Genomic DNA, 17,259 nt, shown 5'->3' on the forward strand with positions numbered 1-17,259 from the left:
TCTTTATTTCAGGAAGAAATCGGCGCTCTCCGTTCATGGCGACGCGGCTTCACTCCACAAGCTGGGTAGCGACTCTCAGCACCGCGCTCACCCCGATGCCGCTCCGGAGCCTTTAAAAAGGCTCCTTTACAGTACCGGGGGGCGCAAAAGGTGCCCGCCGAGTCTCCTTGTTTACAGGCTTCCGCGTCTGTAATTTTAGGGGTCCCCCGCTCGCCGTAGCGGGTCGGACCCGAACTTGCGGAGCAGTCCTGCCTCGGAGCTCGAGGCTAGAACCGCCATTAAACGATGGCGCCGACCGGAAGTCCTTATCTAAAGAACTTTTAACTGAGTTAAGATTAAAAAAGGATGTGTACAAAAAATGGAAAAGGGGGGAAACCACCAAAGAGGAATTCAAACAAATAGCTAGCACGTGTAGACACAAAGTCAGAAAAGCTAAAGCACAGAATGAACTCAGGCTTGCTAGAGAGGTTAAAAGCAACAAAAAAGGCTTTTATGGGTATGTTCGTAGCAAAAGGAAGAACAAAGAAACAGTGGGGTCACACAGAGGAGAAGATGGTGAAATGCAAACAGGGGACACAGAAAGGGCTGAACTCCTCAATGCCTTCTTTGCCTCAGTCTTTTCCGATAAAGAAAACAATGCCCGACCTGAAGAATTTGGAGCAAATGATTCAGCAGAGGAAACACGACCCAGAATAACTAAGGAGATAGTACAAGAATACTTGGCTAGTTTAGATGTATTCAAGTCTCCAGGGCCAGATGAACTGCATCCAAGAGTATTAAAAGAACTGGCAGATGTGATCTCAGAACCACTGGCAGTCATCTTTGAGAACTCCTGGAGAACAGGCGAAGTCCCGGCAGACTGGAGGAGGGCAAATGTTGTCCCTATTTTCAAAAAGGGGAAAAGAGAGGACCCAAATAATTACCGCCCAGTCAGTCTGACATCAATACCAGGGAAGATTCTGGAGCAGATCATTAAGCGAACAGTCTGTGAGCACCTAGAAAGTAATGCTGTGATCACCAATAGTCAGCATGGATTTCTGAAAAATAAGTCATGTCAGACTAACCTGATCTCGTTTTTTGACAGAATTACAAGCCTGGTAGATGAAGGGAACGCAGTGGATGTAGCCTACCTTGATTTCAGCAAGGCATTTGACAAGGTGCCCCATGATATTCTTGTAAAGAAGCTGGTAAAATGCGGACTTGACTATGCTACCACTCAGTGGATTTGTAACTGGCTGACTGACTGAACCCGAAGGGTGCTCATCAATGGTTCCTCTTCATCCTGGAGAAGAGTGACTAGTGGGGTGCCACAGGGTTCTGTCTTGGGCCCGGTCTTATTCAACATCTTTATCAACGACTTGGATGATGGACTCAAGGGCATCCTGATCAAATTTGCAGATGACACCAAACTGGGAGGGGGGGCTAACACCCCAGAGGACAGGATCACACTTCAAAACGACCTTGACAGATTAGAGAACTGGGCTAAAACAAACAAGATGAATTTTAATAGGGAGAAATGTAAAGTATTGCACTTGGGCAAAAAAAATGAGAGGCACAAATACAAGATGGGTGACACCTGGCTTGAGAGCAGTACATGTGAAAAGGATCTAGGAGTCTTGGTTGACCACAAACTTGACATGAGCCAACAGTGTGACGCGGCAGCTAAAAAAGCCAATGCAATTCTGGGCTGCATCAATAGGAGTATTGCATCTAGATCAAGGGAAGTAATAGTGCCACTGTATTCTGCTCTGGTCAGACCTCACCTGGAGTACTGTGTCCAGTTCTGGGCACCACAGTTCAAGAAGGACACTGACAAACTGGAACGTGTCCAGAGGAGGGCAACCAAAATGGTCAAAGGCCTGGAAACGATGCCTTATGAAGAACGGCTAAGGGAGCTGGGCATGTTTAGCCTGGAGAAGAGGAGGTTAAGGGGTGATATGATAGCCATGTTCAAATATATAAAAGGATGTCACATAGAGGAGGGAGAAAGGTTGTTTTCTGCTGCTCCAGAGAAGCGGACACGGAGCAGTGGTTCCAAACTACAGGAAAAAAGATTCCACCTAAACATTAGGAAGAACTTCCTGACAGTAAGAGCTGTTCGACAGTGGAATTTGCTGCCGAGGAGTGTGGTGGAGTCTCCTTCTTTGGAGGTCTTTAAGCAGAGGCTTGACAACCATATGTCAGGAGTGCTCTGATGGTGTTTCCTGCTTGGCAGGGGGTTGGACTCGATGGCCCTTGTGGTCTCTTCCAACTCTATGATTCTATTCTATGATTCTCTTGCCACTGTTCTTTTGTTGGGGTTTCCTCATTCGTGCATCCTTGTGCTCTCAAGAATCTTGCCGCCGTCATTGCATACATAAAAAAATTCTTTATTTTTCTTGGCAGGTCTTGTCTAACAATCCCTAACAAAAATGCTTCTGGTTTTTTTTTACAAATGTCATTTTAAACATTTTCTTCAACTCGTATATCATTTCCCCCCCAAAAATAATTTCTCTGCATTCCCACCACATATGATAAAAGGTACCTTCCTTTCCTTTACATTTCCAACATATATTTGACCCAGTTTTATACATTTTTGCTATCTGTACTGGTGTCATACATCATGTACATCATTTTCATATAATTTTCTTTCAAAAGAGAACAGTCTGTAAATTTCAAATCTGTTTTCCACAATTTTCCCAGTCTTCAAATTGTATATTATGCCCTATATCTTGTGCCCATCTTCATCTTTTGTTTCCCATTCTAGCAGAATACTGTGATAGTTCAGAACTTAACTCGTGGAGACGCCCCATCCTGCTCCTTACCTTGGTCAGTGACCTGATCGTCATCAGCAGACTCAGCCTCTCCTTCCTCCTCATCAGAGTAAGGTGCTGATCAGTAAACACGCTGAGTTCTTTGAGCAGGATGAAAGGCCAAAGATTTCTGCACAGCGTGATGTTCTTTCAGAATGTCTTTCTGATTCAGAGCAGGAAGGTTCTGATGAGGAGGAAGGAGAGGCTGAGTCTGCTGATGACGATCAGGTCACTGACCAAGGTCAGGAGCAGGATGGGGCGTCTCCACGAGTTGTTAGAAAAGGACAGCCCAAGAGTGAGCCTAGTTCTCCTGTGAGTGTAATGGAGAGGATTCGAAGACGCTTTAAGTCAGAGGGGGAATCCCGTGATGCAGAGGACACACCTGCTGGTGACAGTGAGCCAGAGGAAACACCAGAGTTTGTGCCCAGGCGATCCAGTCGCACAACCAAGGGTATTCCACCTGAGAGGTACCAGGCCACGGGTGCGTGGGTAAGTTTCGCACAGTGCGATTCTGAGAGTTGTGAGATGATTCCACAGATGCCTAACAGGTACTCCAAGGGAGGGCGCAAGGCATTGGGGAAGGGATTGATCTCACAAGGTGTTACTGAAGATGTTCCACAGGTGTCAGACAGGGACGCAAGGGGGGGTGTGATAGTTCAGAACTTAACTGGTTAAATGTTCTGAGGAGTGCGTCACCTGCTGACGTCAGTTTTCGAAGCTAGGAGGAGCTTGTTCCTGTACTTTCAGTTCTCTCTGTGTGTCTTGAGAGAGACGGACATGTTTGCCATGGCTGAAAGAAGCCCTGGACTATTTCTCTAAGAAATGTTGCAATAAAGAGTTGTAAATAGACAAACCTGTCTTTGTATATTTGCCCGAAGCAAATGACAGCTTTGCACCGCTGTATGCTACTCTGCTAAGCCGTGACTGAGGAGACAGCAGAATTTGTTGCGCAGCTAGAAGGAAGCGGCTGGACGCTGTAAACGGCTGATTGAGATCGTAAAACAATCAGTGGTCACGGCTAATCGATCGAGCTTCGCAGATCGATATCTCCACAAATACTATATGCATCCTTCAGCAACTTCATTTTCCCTTCTATGACTTCCTATTGAAATCTAGAAGTAGTATAACTAAATCTTTTCTTGTTATCTTTTTTATACATCTTATGTAATTGCCTATAGTGTAGCCAACTCTGAAAATGATCTTTTATTTCCTCATACTCTTTTAGTTTCCATTTTCCTTCTTGTTCTTTCAGTAAATCACTATATGTAAGCCACTTCCCTTTCTTTCCAAGTGGCTTGAGCAGCAAATCTTCAATTGGTGAGAGCCACCAAGGTGTCTTTTGTTCTATTAAATCTTTATATCTCTCCCACACCGTCATTAATGATTTGAAAGAGAGGTAGAGCTGGGTGTCATCTGCATACTGACGAACACCCAGCCCAAACCCCCTGATGAGCTCTCCCTGCGGCTTCATATAGATTTTAAAAAGCATGGGGGAGAGGACAGAACCCTGAGGCACCCCACAAGTGAGAGCCCATGGTCTGAACACTCATCCCCCAACACCACTTTCTGGACACGGCCCAGGAGAAGGAGCAGAACCACCATATAACAGTGCCCCCAGCTCCCAGCCCCTCTAGACGGTCCAGAAGGATGTTATGGTCGATGGTGTCAAAGGCCGCTGAGAGATCCAGCAGAACTAGGAAACAGCTCTCACCTTTGTCCCTATCCTAGATCATCAACCAGCACGACCAAGGCAGTTTCAGTCCCATGGTGAGGCCTGAATCCCGATTGGCAAGGAATCCAAATGGTCCGCATCCTCCAGGCGTGCTTGGAGTTGTTCAGCAACCACCCACTCAATCACCTTGCCCAAGAATGGTAGATTTGAGACTGGGCGATAGTTGGCCATATTGGCCGGGTCTAAAGATGTTTTTTAAGAAGCGGTTTAATGACCGCCTCTTTCAGCGGGTCTGGGAAGGCTCCCTCACAGAGGGAAGCATTCACCACCCCGCAGAGCCCATCGCCCAGCCCTTCCCAGCTCACTTTTATCAGCCAAGATGGGTAAGGATCAAGGAGACAGGTAGTCTGTTTTACTTGTCCAAGCAGCCTGTCCACATCCTCGGAAGTAACAGATTGGAATTGATCCCATGTAACAACACTAGACAGGACTCTAGCACTCCCCTGCCCTGGCCCTGCTCCCACGGTGGAGTCTACCTCCTTCTGAATCTGAGCGACTTTATCTGCAAAAAACTTTGCAAAAGCATTGCAGGAGATCTTGGGGTCCCTACCAGGCCCCGGTGATGCAGGTGGTTCCGATAGATTGCGAACCACCTGAAAGAGTCTCCTGCTGCTGTTTTCTGCAGATGCAATAGAGGCGGTGAAGAAGGCCCTCTTCGCTGTCACCATTGCCACTTGGCAGGCTCGACGTTGAGCTCTAGCCCTTGTCTGGCCTGATTCAGAATGAGTTTTCCACCACCGGCACTCTAGCCGTCTCAACGATTGTTTCATCGCCCTCAGCTCCGGGGAAAACCACGGGGCTGTCCGGGCTCCATGCAATCAGAGAGGGCGCTTCGGAGCCAGAGAGTCAATAGCCCTGGTTAACTCTGCATTCCAGCGGGCCAGCTGAAAGGCCATCATCTTGGAATAAAACATCTCCTATCACTCTCTGGAAGCCAATTGGATCCATTAAGTGGCGGGGGCGCACCATCCGAATCGGTCCCACCTCCCTGCAGAGGGGAAGGGTCGCAGAGAAGTCCAGTTGCACCAGGAAATGATATGACCATGGCGTTTCTTTTGTTTCGCTTTTAGTTAGTGTCAGATCACCAACATCCGTAGAGGTAACCACCAGGTCAAAGGCATGTCCGTTGCTATGAGTTGGGCCAAACTTATTCAGGGACAGCCCCATGGAGGGGGTTCCATAAAGTCCTGAGCGGCCCCTTGTAAGGTCGTGTCAGCGTGAATGTTAAAATCCCCCAGGACAATAATAATAAATCCCCCAGGACAACCAAACTAGGTGTCTCCAGGAACATATCCACCACAACCTGAAGCAGCTCTGGCAGGGAATCCTTGGTGCAGCAGGGAGGTCGGTACACCAAAAGGAATCCTGTACTGCCCCTATTGCCCAACTTCCAGAGCATGCACTCAGAAAACTGGGTCTTCCCAATAGGATGCCTGGTGCAGACTAATGACTTCCTAAAAATCACTGCAACCCCCCCTCCCCGCCCACATGACCTGGGTTGCTGTGCGTAAGAGAAACCTGGTGGACAAGCAGCAGCAAGGACGGGCCTATCTGTTTCATCCAACCAGGTCACACATGCCAAGACAAATCCTCCATCCACAATCAGGTCGTGGTTGGCAGTGGTTTTATTCATCATTGACCTGGCATTGCACAGCAACACTTTCAAGTCATGTGGGTTTCTCTTGCTGATTCCAGTATTCTTCCGGTCAGGACCAGACCTGGAGGCAGGGATAGTCCTCAAACAACGACTAAGCCTGCCTCCTCGGTAATGACATGGTCTGGTCTTAGCATAACTCCTCCTCAGGATTTTTGCATTGGATCACCCCAAATTCACCATCAGATCACATAGCATGTCCATGGCTACAGCCTGCACCCAAAAAATCACGCACCCACTGTTGTGTGGGGCCGCAATGGCACAAAAATGTGGTTACAAAGCACAGATCCACATGGATTCTCAGGATTTTTGCCAAACTCACCGTCAAATCACATGTCTGTGGCCACAGCATAAACCACAAAAATCATACATCCACTGTTTCGTTCAGAATAGTTTTTTTCTTGTTTTCCTCCTCTAAAAACTAGGTGCGTCTTATGGACAGGTACGTCTTATGGTACGAAAAATACAGTATATTGCAAAGCTGTATTGACCAGAGAGTGTTCTCAGGCCTGAGCTTGCATAGTCCTGGTTACTCTTCCATTCCCACCACCCCTGCAGAAGAGGGCCTCTGGAACTTCTGGGGAGCCATCCCGAGGTTGCTGTGTTGCTTCAGGACTGGCAAGGCCCTAGCAGAGCTAGTTTAGCTGCTCCTTTCCTCCCGGTCCCAGATCCAGGGCATGTGAGGAGTCCTTCTTCCTCATCAGTAGGATTTGGTCCCCCTCAGAAGTAGGGGGCCTCATGCTGTCACACAGGCAGGCATCCTCCTCTGCTGCTGGGGATTTTCTGACGCAAGAGGGTCAGGTCATTGGCCTGACCAGCATGCATTGATTCTCCCTAAACCTGTGGTTTCCTATAATGGGGTTTCTTCCTGGGTGGTGGCCTCCGGAGAAATGCTGATGTCTGTTGACTTCCCCCTTAAGTGCTTGAGCTAGAAATAGGGTGGTCTTCTTACTTGTCCAACACTGGGCTTGTACTGCCAGGATGGTGGTGGAACTCAGCAGTAGCTCACTGGACTCACTCTCAGCATTGGACTGCAGTGTTTTTAGGGAAGGTCCTGGAGTCCCTGACAGGTTCAGCCACTGATTAATGTCTACAAGGAAGGCAGCTGGGACTTGAGTGTTTCAAGACCTTGTCGTCCCAGATGTGCTTTGACTGCTTACAGTTATTGGGCAGTCATTTCCTTTCCCCAGCACTCCATTGTGGGAAACCAATTGGCACTTGCAACTCTGCAATTAAGTGTAGAGGAATGTGTTCATTTGCCTGGGGAAGATTTGGAGGCAAGCATAGGAGGAAACTCTGCTTTGGAAGAGTGAGGCCTGGGGGTTCTGTGTCGCTCTTTGCTCCACTATAGCCTTGCCCATCTTTGCTTAAGCTGCAGAATCAATGAAGGCAGCAGAATTCAGCTTTTTCCTGGCACAGGATTTTGATATGTTAAAAGTATTTTTTCCAACTCAGCTCTTGGAATGGTTGACAAAGAAAACCTTTGAAGGAAAGGGGGGTGTTGAGTGGAGGTTGGGAATAGGAAGATCTGGATGTGGATTGGAAAAGGGGGGCAAGTAGAGGCCAGGAAAGGCTAGCAAATCTGGTTGCTCCTGAAATCTCTTCCTTCTTCTTCTTTGCCTCCTCTTCATCCTCTTGCTGTTAATGGATTTCCCTATATTCACACCCTGTTCCCTCCCCCGTAGTTTGATATTAAACAGGGTAACAATCTACAGTGGTACCTTGGTTTACGAACTTAATCCGTTCCGAAAGTTCGTTCTTAAACCAAAGCATTCTTAAACCAAGGCGTGCTTTCCCATAGCAGTGGGGAAATTTACAAATGGAACGCACTCAATAGGAAACGGAACATGTTCTGCTTCCAAGGCAAAGTTCACAAACTGAAACACCTACTTCCGGGTTTGCAGCGTTCTTAATCCAAGTTGTTCACAAACTAAGCTGGTCCTTAAACCAAGGTACCACTGTAGTTAAGCAACAAATAAAAAACATCACAGTTAAATTATGGATAAAAATAAGATAATTGCACTCTTAGAAGTAGCTTCAATGTCATTTAAAGATCCAGCTAAGCGGGTGGGTCTTAAGTACCGACCTGAACACCATCTTCCCACTTAAGAGTCCTGGCATTTGCTCTCCTGGCCCAGGGGAGACAGCCTAGCTCAATGCAGGCTCTCCAGGCTCTTCAGCAAATGCCTGTCCTGACGCTGCTCCCCTTCTTGTAACTGGAGGTGCTGGAAATTGAGCCTGGCTTGTTCTTCCTGTGAAATTGACCTCTGGGCCCTTTCTCTCCTCCTCTTCACCTCTAGGTGGAGATCTTCACTACCACCTCTCACAGCATGGAGTGTTTTCAGAGAAGGAGATGCGCTTTTACGCCACTGAGATCATCCTTGGGCTTGAGCACATGCACAATCGCTTTGTGGTCTATAGAGACTTGAAGGTAACTTTTACCTAGGAGATGAAAATGCCACCATGGTGCCACACAGATTTGAGGGATGAGTGCCAAAGGAGTGCCAGAGATGGATATGGGGAACTGCAGGCTGGTTTTGGAAGGAGTGAGGGATGTTCATTACAGGTGCTTGCTGTAACTGGCCTGAGAGGCAAAAGCAGAATGGGGCAGAGAGAAAGTGGCTGAAAAACCTATAGCCCTGTTCAGGCATCAGGGCAACCCAGAGTCCAACATGACAGGTGGGTGGATCTTGCCACCCACCCCGCTTTGTGAGTTGCAGGACGACTGTGAAGAGTAAAATTCAGGACACATAATAGGAAGTCCTTCTTTACACAGCACATAGTTAAACTATGGGACTTGCTCCCCCAGCGAAGCAGTGATGGCCACCAACTTGGATGGCTTTAAAATCACATTGGAAAAATTCATGGAGGAGAGAAGGCCATCAATGCTCTGCCTCTAAAGTCAGAGGCAGTGATGCTCCTGAATAGCAGTAGCGGGAAAATCACCTTGATTTCCAGGATCTGCCTCTGCTTCTGATTCTTGCCCCCAGCTCACAGACTGGTGGAGGAACCATTTCATCACCGTGCCACCCCCTCCACCCTCTTTGGATTTCTAGATTGCCCTGATGCTTGAGTAAAGCTTTCCACTTTCTGTGGTTTAGCTTAAGATGGGCCAAAAAATTGCATGCTTCCAGGGGTTCAAATGCTCTTCATCTCCTGTCTGTGCCCGTGCTTAGCATAGCTTGTGAGCATTTTGACCTTTCCCCCTCTGCCCCTAACAGATGAAAGGTAAGGGGGGGGGGTCAGCTGTGCCAAAGACACAGGACAGTGTTAGTTTTTCAGCAAGTCCATTTTTTTTTTCTGGGTTGAGCATGTGCACAGTTTGGTGAACTGACCCTGTTGGTCAAACATTTCTTCGTTTCAGTTGCTAAGTAACAGGTGCTTATTGATGTGCTTCTAGCCAGCAAATATCCTCTTGGATGAACATGGCCACGTGAGGATTTCTGACCTGGGGCTGGCTTGCGATTTCTCCAAAAAGAAGCCTCATGCCAGCGTGTAAGTATTGTGCAAACACAGCTTCTGGCTGACACTGTTGCTTTCTCTTTGGCAACACCACCATGATTACTATCATGGAATTTATCACTTATTTATTTATTTATTTCATAAAATTTATATTGCTACCATTTATTAAATTTATAAGCCACTTTTTTGGTCAAGGCAACTCAAAATGACTTTTAACCAACCAAACAAGCAAACAAACCACCAATACATTAAAACACATTAAAACTAAGGGGAAGAAATACAATTAAAATATCCCTCCCACCCACTCTAAAAGGCCAGAGATAGAGGCCAAAGACCCAGTTAAAGAGGAAAGGTTTCGCCTTGATATATTGCTCATATGCTGTTTGATTGTAAAATACACACACACACACATACATGCACACACACACAAACCAAACCCTCAAAAAGAATAAAGCAAAAAAATTATCAGTAAAGGAAATTATTTAAAACATTCAAAAAATGATTAAAATCAGAGATTGGCTAAAAACAGATTAGAACGCCCATCAACATTATGAGGCTAGGTAGGCATGTTCAAGCAAAATGTTTTCAGCAGGCACTGAAAAGAGTACAGCGAAGGCACCTGTCTGATGTCAACAGGCAGCAAGTTCCAAAGTGCCGTGGTGCCACACTAAAAGACTGATTTCTTACAAATGTGGAACATGTATTATGTGGCACCTGTAACAGTGTCAGTTTTGCTCTTATTGGAATGCAGAAAGCTGCCTTCCACCTAGTCAGGCAGAATGGGGCCACTAACTCTGACTGGCAGCAGCTCTCCAGGGCCTCAGGTGTTGAGACTGCTTTAATGTTAAGTTCTCGGGAGGCATTTTGTGACAAGTGGCGCTTACATAAATAAGGACTTCTACCTGACCTTTTTTCATCTGGAGGTGCTGGATTGTACCTAAGGCCCTCTGTATGCATAGAACATGTTCTGATGCTGAGTTATGGTTCCTGCTTTTCGGACACAAGATCACCAGCAACTCCATGTTTCAGTCTTAGGTCTGAAATCCTGGAAAACTGCTGTCAGTCAATGTAGACAATATGGTGCTAGATGGATCAGTGGTTTAATTTGGTACAAGACAGCTTCCCATCTTACTATTTAATTCAGAACTATGAGGACTAGAAACTAAGTTTATTTTTAGAGAAATATGCTTTGCATGTCCAGGAAGTTGTTTCTCAAATCAGTTTGATCTCAGCTCCCTGTGGGCAGCACATGCACAGCAAAGTATTTCTCCAAGGCCACCTACTTCAATAAGAAACTCATTCTTGGAGTTTAGCCAAGTTCTCAGCATTTTTCATAATTTGGGCACTAAATTGTTGCAGAACCTTCTCACCAAAAGTGTGTGCCCCTTTGCTGTATCAAAAGATTGTTAAGTTCAGAGATGGTAGTTGTGGGAGTTTCAAGAAAATAACAAAAGGAGAGGCTCCTGGATCAGGCCAATGGCTCACCTAGTCCAGCATCCTGTTGCCACAGTGGCTAAGCAGATGCCTCTTTTGGAAAACCCTCCAGCCCACACCTGAGTACAAGAGCCCCCTTCCTTCCTGTGGCTTCTTTCTACAACTGGTATTCTAATGCCATAGTTGGAGGCAGAGCTGAACCATCCTGGCTAGTAGCTATTGATAGCCATGTCCTCCATGAACTTGTGCAGTCCTTTTTTAAAACCATCTAAGTTGGCAGCCATTACTGCCTCCCATTGGTATAAGTTCCATAGTTTTAAGTATGTGAATAAGTACTTTCTCTTATCTGTCCTGAATCTGCCTATTTTCAGCTTCATTGGATGTCCACGAGTAACCCTGCCCCTTGCTTGCAGATTTTAGAAATGAACCATTGTAGGTGGTCCATCAAGCCATAGCATCCTAAACTGCAGCCAGGCATTCACTAGTTGTCTGACTCACTCCTTTTGCCTCCCTTAATCACAGCGGCACCCATGGCTACATGGCTCCCGAGGTGCTCCAGAAAGGGACAGCCTATGACAGCAGCGCAGACTGGTTCTCCTTGGGCTGCATGCTCTTCAAGCTTCTCCGAGGGTGAGCCCAGCCATCCTGGGGAGCGCACAATTGGGGGGGGGGTCCTCCTAAGCCATTGCTGCCTTCTGTTGTGCACGTGAGAAGTGCTTGGAGCTCCTTGGAGCAACAGGGCTTTGTGATGAGATGCAAAAAGAAAGTGATTTCCAGAATTTGAGAACAATTCCCAAAGATATGTATGTAATCTGCTTTATTTAATCCACACCTCCAACATTTATCCAATCCTAATTTATAAATTAAGTTCAATGTATTGTTAAATACCATTGATAGGGGTTTTTAAAACAGTTCTAATTTAGGTCTGCTGAAATTATATTAGAATGGAAGTTAACCCAAATTGAGTTCCATTTTTCCCTGGTTATTCTTTGATCCAAATCTGACACCCATTTTCTCATACGTGTATCCTGGTTCGAATCCAAGTTTAATCCATAGATAGCTAGAATTAATTACTTTATCCAAATGATCAGACTAATGATCAGACTTTGATATATTAGCTAGCGTATACCCACTGGAACTTTAAATATTTCTGCTGGGTTATCTATAATGTTATTATAGATGTTATTATGGAAAATGATAAAAAATAGTGTTCAACTTTATAACTGCTGCTAAAATTATAATAGCCAAAAATTGAGGGAAAATCATATCTCCTGCTGAATGGACTGAGAAAATTTGGTCCATAGTAACTGTGATTAACTTAACATTTCAAAAGAATACATAAAAACCAGCCTAGCAGGTTTATGGAAAAATGAGATTATTTGGCACTTTGAAGTGCCAGGGACAGGACTTTGAAGCACCACACAAGCAGCAAGGCACTGCTAAAATGAAGGAGGGGGTAACCCTTTGTTTTAGCAGCTGTTCCAATGCAAACTCTTTCCTGATTCTAAAACAACAGAAACTGCTGAAACTTTGCTGCCTCAGCTAGGCTGAGCTTCATTGCTAGACTGAGTTTTCATTGAAACTGCTGCTAAAAAGCAGGGGGGAAAGCAGGAAAACATTGGTTTCAGCAGGGCCTTTCCATCCTGCTTAGCACTGGGTTTGGGTGTGTAGTAATAATAATAATAATAATAATAATAATAATAATAATAATAATAATAATTTATTATTTGTACCCCGCCCATCTGGCTGGGTTTCCCCAGCCACTCTGGGCGGCTTCCATAAAAACCAAAAATACACTAAAATATCACAGATTAAAAACTTCCCTGAACAGGGCTGCCTTAAGATGTCTTCTGAATGTCAGGTAGTTATTTATCGCTTTGACATCTGATGGGAGGGCGTTCCACAGGGCAGGCGCCACTACCGAGAAGGCCCTCTGCCTGGTTCCCTGTAGCTTTGCTTCTCGCAATGAGGGAACTGCCAGAAGGCCCTCGGTGCTGGACCTCAGCGTTCGGGCAGAACGATGGGGGTGGAGACGCTCCTTCAGGTATACTGGGCCGAGGCCGTTTAGGGCTTTAAAGGTCAACACCAACACTTTGAATTGTGCTCGGAAACGTACTGGGAGCCAATGTAGGTCTTTCAAGACCGGTGTTATGTGGTCTCGGCGGCCGCCCCCAGTCACCAGTCTAGCTGCCGCATTCTGGATTAGTTGTAGTTTCTGGGTCACCTTCAAAGGTAGCCCCACGTAGAGCGCATTGCAGTAGTCCAAGCGGGAGATAACTAGAGCATGCACCACTCTGGTGAGACAGTCCGCGGGCAGATACGGTCTCAGCCTGCATACCAGGTGTTGGTAGACAGCTGCCCTGGATACAGAATTGACCTGCGCCTCCATGGACAGCTGTGAGTCCAAAATGACTCCCAGGCTGCGCACCTGGTCCTTCAGGGGCACAGTTACCCTATTCAGGACCAGGGAGTCCTCCACAACAGCCCGCCCCTGTCCCCCCAAAAGAGTACTTCTGTCTTGTCAGGATTCAACCTCAATCCATTAGCCGCCATCCATCCTCCAACCGCCTCCAGGCACTCACACAGGACCTTCACCGCCTGCAAGAGAGTTTCCTGCAGGGAGTTCTCTTGCTTTACTGGAACTGAGCAAGTTTGACCTCCTTTTGCATCAGCTGTTTAGTGCTGGGTTCAAGAGCATGAGGAAAGTCTTTCACATGCGCATCTAGTAGGATTGGCCTGCAAGCCTACTTTGTGCAGTGCTCCAGAAGCTGTGCAGGGGCTTTTGGCCAAGCCCCACCATTGTTGTTTAGTCGTTTAGTCGTGTCCGACTCTTCGTGACCCCATGGACCAGAGCATGCCAGGCACTCCTGACTTCCACTGCCTCCTGCAGTTTGGTGAAACTCATGCTGGTAGCTTCAAGAACACTGTCCAACCATCTCGTCCTCTGTCATCCCCTTCTCCTTGTGTCCTCCATTTCCCCAACATCAGGGTCTTTTCCAGGGAGTCTTCTCTTCTCATGAGGTGGCCAAAGTATTGGAGCCTCAGCTTCACAACCTGTCCTTCCAGTGACAGGGCTGATTTCCTTCCAGCACTCAGGGCTGATTTCCTTAAGAATGGATAGGTTTGATCTTCTTGCGGTCCATGGGACTCTCAAGAGTCTCCTCCAGCACCATAATTCAAAAGCATCAATTCTTTGGTGATTAGCCTTCTTTATGGTCCAGCTCTCACTTCCATACATACTGGGAAAACCATGGTTTTAACTATAGCGACCTTTGTTGGCAAGGTGATGTCTCTGCTTTTTAAGATGCTGTCTAGGTTTGTCATTGCTTTTCTCCCAAGAAGCAGGCGTCTTTTAATTTCGTGACTGCTGTCACCACCTGCAGTGATCATGGAGCCCAAGAAAGTAAAATCTCTCACTGCCTCCATTTCTTCCCCTTCTATTTGCCAGGGGGTGATGGAACCAGTGGCAATGATCTTCGTTTTTTTGATGTTGAGCTTCAGACCATATTTTGTGCTCTCCTCTTTCACCCTCATTAAAAGGTTTTTTAATTCCTCCTCACTTTCTGCCATCAAGGTTGTGTCATCTGCATATCTGAGGTTGTTGATATTTCTTCTGACAATCTTAATTCCGGTTTGGGATTCATCCAGCCCAGCCTTTCGCATGATGAATTTTGCATATAAGTTAAATAAGCAGGGAGACAATATACAGCCTTGTCGTACTCCATTCCCAATTTTGAACCAATTCGTTGTTCCATATCCAGTTCTAACTGTAGCTTCTTGTCCCACATAGAGATTTCTCAGGAGACAGATGAGGTGATCAGGCACTCCCATTTCTTTAAGAACTTGCCATGGTTTGCTGTGGTCAGCACAGTCAAAGGCTTTTGCATAGTCAATGAAGCAGAAGTACATGTCTTTCTGGAACTCTCTAGCTTTCTCCATAATCCAGCACATGTTTGCAATTTGGTCCCTGGTTCCTCTGCCTCTTCTAAATCAAGCTTGCACTTCTGGGAGTTCTCGGTCCACATAATGCTTGAGTCTTCCTTGTAGAATTTTAAGCATAACCTTGCTAGCGTGTGAAATGAGTGCAATTGTGCGGTAGTTGGAGCGTTCTTTGGCACTGCCCTTCTTTGGGATTGGGATGTAGACTGATCTTCTCCAATCCTCTGGCCACTGCTGAGTTTTCCAAATTTGCTGGCATATTGAGTGTAGCACCTTAACAGCATCATATTTTAAAATTTTGAATAGTTCAGCTGGAATACCATCACTTCCACTGGCCTTGTTATTAGCAGTGCTTTCTAAGGCCCATTTGACTTCATCCTCCAGGATGACTGGCTCAAGATCAGCAACCACACTACCTGGGGTGTATGAGCCATCCATATCTTTCTGGTATAATTCCTCTGTGTATTCTTGCCACCTCTTCTTGATGTGTTCTGGTTCTGTTAGGTCCTTGCCACTTTTGTCCTTTATTATGGTAATATTTTTACGAAATGTTCCTTTCATATCTCCAATTTTCTTGAACAGATCTCTGGTTTTTCCCATTCTGTTGTTTTCCTCTATTTCTTTGCATTGCTCGTTTAAGAAGGCCTTCTTGTCTCTCCTTGCTATTTTCTGGAAATCTGCATTCAATTTCCTGTATCTTTCACTGTCTCCCTTGCATTTTGCTTGCCTTCTCTCCCCTGCTATTTGTAAGGCCTCGTTGGACAGCCACTTTGCTTTCTTGCATTTCCTTTTTATTGGGATGGTTTTTGTTGCTGCCTCCTGTATGATGTTATGAGCCTCCATCCATAGTTCTTCAGGCACTCTGTCCACCAAATCTAAATCCTTAAACCTGTTCCTCACTTCCACTGTGTATTCATAAGGGATTTGATTTAGACTGTATCTTACCGGCCCAGTGGTTTTTCCTACTTTCTTCAGTTTAAGCTTGAATTTTGCTAGAAAAAGCTGATGATCTGAGCCACAGTCAGCTCCAGGTCTTGTTTTTGCTGACTGTATAGAGCTTCTCCATTTTTGGCTGCAGAGAATATAATCAATCTGATTTTGATCCTGCCCATCTGGTGATGTCCATGTGTAGAGTCGTTTCTTGTGTTGTTGGAAAAGAGTGTTTGTGATGACCAGCTTGTTCTCTTGGAAGAACTCTATTAGCCTTTGCCCTGCTTCGTTTTGAACTCCAAGGCCAAACTTGCCAGTTGTTCCTTTTATCTCTTGATTCCCTACTTTAGCATTCCAATCCCCTATAATGAGAAGAACATCCTTCTTTGGTGTCATTTCTATAAGGTGTTGTAAGTCTTCATAGAACTGGTCCATTTCAGTTTCTTCAGCACCAGTAGTTGGTGCATAATCTTGGATTACTGTGATGTTAAAAGGTCTGCCTTGGATTCGTATCGAGATCATTCTATCATTTTTAAGATTGCATCCCAGTACAGCTTTCGCCACTCTTTTGTTGACTATGAGGGCCATGCCATTTCTTTTAGGGGATTCTTGCCCGTCAATGAATTCGCCCATTCCCGTCCATTTTAGTTCACTGATGCCCAGGATGTCAATATTTATTCTTGCCATCTCATTTTTGACCACATCCAACTTACCTTGGTTCATGGTTCTTACATTCCAGGTTCCTATGCAATATTTTTCTTTGCAGCATTGGACTTTCCTTTCGCTTCCAGGCATATCCGCAACTGAGTGACCTTTCGGCTTTGGCCCAGCCACTTTATCAGCTCTGAATCTATTTTTACTTGTCCTCCGCTCTTCCTCAGACGCATGTTGGACGCCTTCCGACCTGAGGGGCTCATCTTCCAGCATCATAACTTTTATATGCCTGTTGTCCATGGAGTTTTCTTGGCAGGGATACTGGAGTGGCTTGCTGGTTCCTGCTCCAGGTGGATCACGTTTGGTCAAAACTGTCCATCTTGGGTGGCTCTGCATAGCATAGCTTATAGCTTCTCTGAGTTATTCAAGCCCCTTCGCCACGACAAGGCAGTGATCCATAAAGGGGAGCCCCGCCCTTACTTGCACCATACCTGATGTAGGTTGGGTGGACCTGGCTTTCTCCAAGTGACCTTGTGGACTAGCTAGAAAGGCCCGGCAGGCCAAGTGTAGCCCACTGGCTGGAGAAACACACACACACACACACACACACACACACACACACACAGTTTATCTGTTCCATGCCACATCTTGGATTTTCCTGA

At 46.0% G+C, this 17,259-nt stretch overlaps 2 protein-coding genes across 5 annotated transcripts in view; both read left to right on the forward strand.

The window, feature by feature from the left end:
* KIAA1671 overlaps positions 1–17,259 on the forward strand; it is a 337,213-nt gene that overhangs the window by 302,129 nt on the left and 17,825 nt on the right. The window lies entirely within an intron of this gene.
* The window catches only part of GRK3 (G protein-coupled receptor kinase 3), a 150,050-nt gene that overhangs the window by 110,909 nt on the left and 21,882 nt on the right, over positions 1–17,259 (forward strand). For 3 of the 4 annotated variants that reach the window (XM_081836525.1, XM_081836526.1, XM_081836527.1), the window contains exons 11-13: positions 8,479–8,609; positions 9,579–9,673; positions 11,597–11,704. In XM_081836525.1, coding sequence (XP_081692651.1) covers positions 8,479–8,609; positions 9,579–9,673; positions 11,597–11,704 — 334 coding nt within the window. The remainder of the gene's footprint in view (positions 1–8,478; positions 8,610–9,578; positions 9,674–11,596; positions 11,705–17,259) is intronic. The other variant, XM_081836528.1, reaches the window with a different exon arrangement.

This window comes from Podarcis erhardii, assembly GCF_964252035.2.
Source record: "Podarcis erhardii genome assembly, chromosome: 13".
Classification (NCBI taxonomy): domain Eukaryota; kingdom Metazoa; phylum Chordata; class Lepidosauria; order Squamata; family Lacertidae; genus Podarcis; species Podarcis erhardii.